This window comes from Morone saxatilis, unplaced genomic scaffold (genome assembly GCF_004916995.1).
Source record: "Morone saxatilis isolate NCDOM2014 unplaced genomic scaffold, NCSU_SB_2.0 Contig12, whole genome shotgun sequence".
Taxonomy (NCBI): Eukaryota; Metazoa; Chordata; class Actinopteri; family Moronidae; genus Morone; species Morone saxatilis.
In genome coordinates this window covers 7,853,567-7,857,566 of record NW_023339674.1, presented here as the reverse complement: position 1 = coordinate 7,857,566, position 4,000 = coordinate 7,853,567, and the positions used below count along the sequence as shown (strand labels likewise).

The 4,000-nt window shown below is 37.5% G+C and overlaps 1 protein-coding gene across 1 annotated transcript in view; it reads right to left on the bottom strand.

The window, feature by feature from the left end:
• Positions 1-945: 945 nt before the first annotated feature.
• tprb (translocated promoter region b, nuclear basket protein) overlaps positions 946-4,000 on the bottom strand; it is an 18,952-nt gene continuing 15,897 nt past the window's right edge. Inside the window, exons 42-43 of the mRNA XM_035653109.1 lie at positions 3,200-3,306; positions 946-1,870 (exon numbers count right to left, since the gene is read on the bottom strand). Of these exons, the coding sequence (XP_035509002.1) occupies positions 1,739-1,870; positions 3,200-3,306 (239 nt within the window). The 3' untranslated portion in view covers positions 946-1,738. The remainder of the gene's footprint in view (positions 1,871-3,199; positions 3,307-4,000) is intronic.

The window sequence follows — 4,000 nt, the reverse complement described above, 5'->3', positions numbered from 1 at the left end:
ATGTGTTGGTCTCCGTGGCGACTGGGGCATCCTTGTACCAGAGCTTGTGATAGGTTGTTCTGTAGAGAAGGCCTCCATTGCGTTGCCCTCGACTAAAACAATAGCGGAAATGCTCAAATAAACAGCGGCCCATTGTGAACAAAACTACTTATCAAAGACCCACTTTTCATTAAATTAATAATTAATAATAAATAAAAAATAAAAATTAATAATAATAATAGGCAATAACAATTTTCTGAAGAGCTGGAAAAGAAATTTTTTAAACAGCTACAAACCTCAATGTTTTAAGGTCAAAAAAGGTTAAAATGAGAAGAAATAAATAATTTGTATTTCATCTTTAAAAGGTGAATTATATTGAAAAAGGCAGCTGTAGAGGAACTTGAAACAATTTAAAAACATTTAATGGAACAAATTAAAAAAAATATGGTTTGTGTTTCAGGGTTGGAAAAAGAAGAAATATACAGACCAAAAGGGAGAACATTTCACTGAGAATATTGAATGAGATCAGAAAATACAAATTGTAAGGAGACATTTAACTTCCGATCTGCAGAGATTGATAATACATTTGTAAGGTGGAGAGAAAAGGGAATAACAACTGTATGTACACTCAGAGGGGAAGACTTTTGAAAAACTCAAAGGAGAATTTAATTTTAGAAAATGGGGATCTGTTCAGATATTTACAGCTGAGACATTTCTGATACAGAAAGAAAAAGAATTTCAGCAGTATGTAGTGAAGTGATTGTAGCGTTGACAGTTGCATACAAACGAAGCCCTTCAAAGATTGTTTATAAACTGCCCAGTGGATTACAAAAAGGAAATGGAAGAAATTCATTATAAGTAAAACTGAAATGGGAACTGTAATTGAACATTAAACTGTAGAAGAGTGAGCAGAATGCAACAAGCTCTAAAAGATGGAGGGAATTCAGATGGAAGAATTTAATCTGCTTATAACACCCCACGTAAAGAAATATCAACAATTGTGTGGGGAGATGAATGCCAATCACTTACATGTTTTCGGGTCAAGTATAAGAATACAAACATTCTGGGACAGTTATTCAGAGCCATCAGGAGATTTTATGTTACAAGACTCCCAGTGACTCTCAGATTGTGTACCTGGGATTAATACCTGGTGGCATAATTCAGAAGAAGGACATCTGTCTCCAAAATCCTGCTGAACATTGTAGAGGGAACAAAGGCTACTCCAAAAACTGACTCACTATGTTAAGGACTAAAGAAGGGACCCATGAACAGTGCTTTTAAGTTTATAAATACTTAAAAGTAAATAAAAGGTGTTATAGTAGCAGCTATAAACTGAACTATAAACTTTCAGTTATATTGTTCTTTACTGTACTGTTTTACTGGGAGTAATATTAATAGTTTGTTTTTTCTATTCTTCAATCCTAAATTGTTTGTGTTTCAAATGTAAATAAATATTTTAATTAGATCTGAGAATCTGTCTGGTTTACTAATGAAACCAGTATTTTATATTTTTCTAATCCTGTGTGTTTTATGCTTAAAAACAGCTATATAGGGCTACAACATTGATTGATTCATTTTCCAAGTAGACCAACCTTTATGTGCCTTTTTAGTTGGGAATGACCTTTATTTTGGCTACCACTTGTACCACTCTTCCCTTCAGACAGACAACAACATATTACAACTTTCTCAGTCATCGTGTCAGATAACTAAATGGATGGCGGGACAGTTTGTGAGCGCATGTGGAGAGTCTGAGGTGGATCTACGTATGTGCGTTTGACAAGGTTTCCTGGATCTTACAGCTGGGTGTCTGGGAATCTGCTGGCCTCTGGGTGGAGTCAGACGCCCCCAAACTCTCCTCCGTCTCTGTGCCTGGGTCTGTTACATCAGCCCCCTGAGAATAGAGGGAACAAAAGGAATTAATAAAAATAAATACCATGAGTACAATCTTAAAAAGTTAAAGTGAGAAAAATAGGAAATGTGAAGATGAGGAGTAAAGGGAAACAGGAGTTGGGTAGAATGAGAGGAAGCAGCTTATGGGATGGTTCCCACACAGTACAGACGGCAGAGCACCATATACACATCATAATTAATTCTCTTTCTATATGGAAGAAAGCAACATTCAGAAAAGGCCAAAAGTTCTGGGTTGAGTACTTCCATATATATTAGTTTTAAATGCTGAGGACCCATTATAGAACCCACATAAACAGTAGGTGAACTAAACACACAGATCAGCTTTTTTTGATGCTGCTTCTTAACATTTTAAAGCTAACGGGAAAAACTCTGTATTGGGAATCATCAGCTGTAAACCACTATAGATATTTCATCTCCCTTTAAAATACTACTGTACTTTCTCAATATTGTAAATACATTTTTAAACCTGAGATGATTAAAAAAACGCTACCATGGATACAAAAGTAAAAAATAGGGCAGCATTATACAGCATGGTGTGCCGTTCAAAAAGAGAGCACACTGTACCTACATGACCTGACATATATTGTTTAGATTTAAAGAAATTAATGTTTAAATTTGACTTAAAGACTAACCCAATAATTTACGGTATTATTTTAGTTAGTGTTCATTGCTTTTTCAGTTTAATAAATATGTTTAAATAAAAAACTGTATTTCATTATTCAGTGATCATTTCTTATTTGTGTTGTCTCTTTTTTAACTACTAATCCAGGTTTACAGAATTCAGTAAGTAAATACTCCCTCATAATACTCTTGTACGCAGAGCTGACACCCATAGTTTATGTTCAATTTGCTTGGTAATAAACTTCAGTCATCGTTGCAGCTGGTATGGCCCTTTTTCTTTTAACAACTGGCTTCAAAAGTAATCCATTTAAAAACACTGGACAGTGGTTTATGGTATTCCCCACTTCAAACAACTTTCATACATGCAGATTACAAATGAAAGGCGGTTATGTGTCCCTTTGCAGACACTGACTCATCCCGCTAGAGTAAAAAGGTAAACAACTAAAGTCAACACAAAAACACAGCTTTCACGCAGACAGAAAGTTACAACACGGAGTAAAATGCAAGTGACATTTAAATGCGACAGTGTGGAAAAACTGAGTGTGTGAGCTGGAAAGGGTACGTAGATCCCGGACTGAAAGCGTGGGAAGGGTTAACATGTACAAGGATGTGAGAGCTGCGTGGGTGAGGACGTATGAAAGGTCAAAGTAGTTACGGTAAATACATTATGTGTCATAGGTAATCGAACCTCTGTGTCGTCTCCTTCGTATGCCTCGTTGCCGTCTCCGCTCCCCTCGTTACTGTCCTCTCCTTCCTCCCCCATTTCTCCATCGTCTTCCTCCTCATCCTCTTCATCTTCCTCCTCCTCCTCTTCAGCACCCTCTGAAACATCAAATACCATCATATAGATAACCATTCATACAGTCACAAAACAAACATGGCATTCTGATACATCAGCTTCTGTTTTTACGACCAACTTGTCAGTGTCAGTGCATTCGTTTCTTTTGTTGCTATAGTTTTTGACCTGAGTGCAATGGAGCTGTTTTTTTGACTCTGTGACCATGATAACTGTCACTAACACAACTCATGGATAACGTTGAGTGAGTGGATAACACACATGCCTCTTCTGTAGTTTTATGGACTATCCAGTGTAGGTCACCATATTGGAATGTTGTTTTGCCCTCTAGCGCTCAGTGCCAGTCACGTGACTGACAACTGCGAATTGCTGCTTGTAATGTTCTACATTGGAATGAACAAACATTTTCAATGTGTTCCATTTTCTGTATACCAATCCTGCAGAGAGCCCTGCTGGTCTCAAACGCACCATCCTCACCTCTCTTGGCGTCTCCATGCTGCTCTCTTTGTTGCTCTCTCTCGCTTTTCTTCACAAGCGTCTGCACAGCACACAGCACTGTGTTGATGTTGGCCTCCAGCTCTGCAGAGAACTCCGTGCAGAAGGCAGGCAGGTTATCTGTTGGGGAAATGAGGAGAGGAACTGTAGAACCAAATGTGATTTCATCCTATTATACAAGTTCAATTCAATTCAATT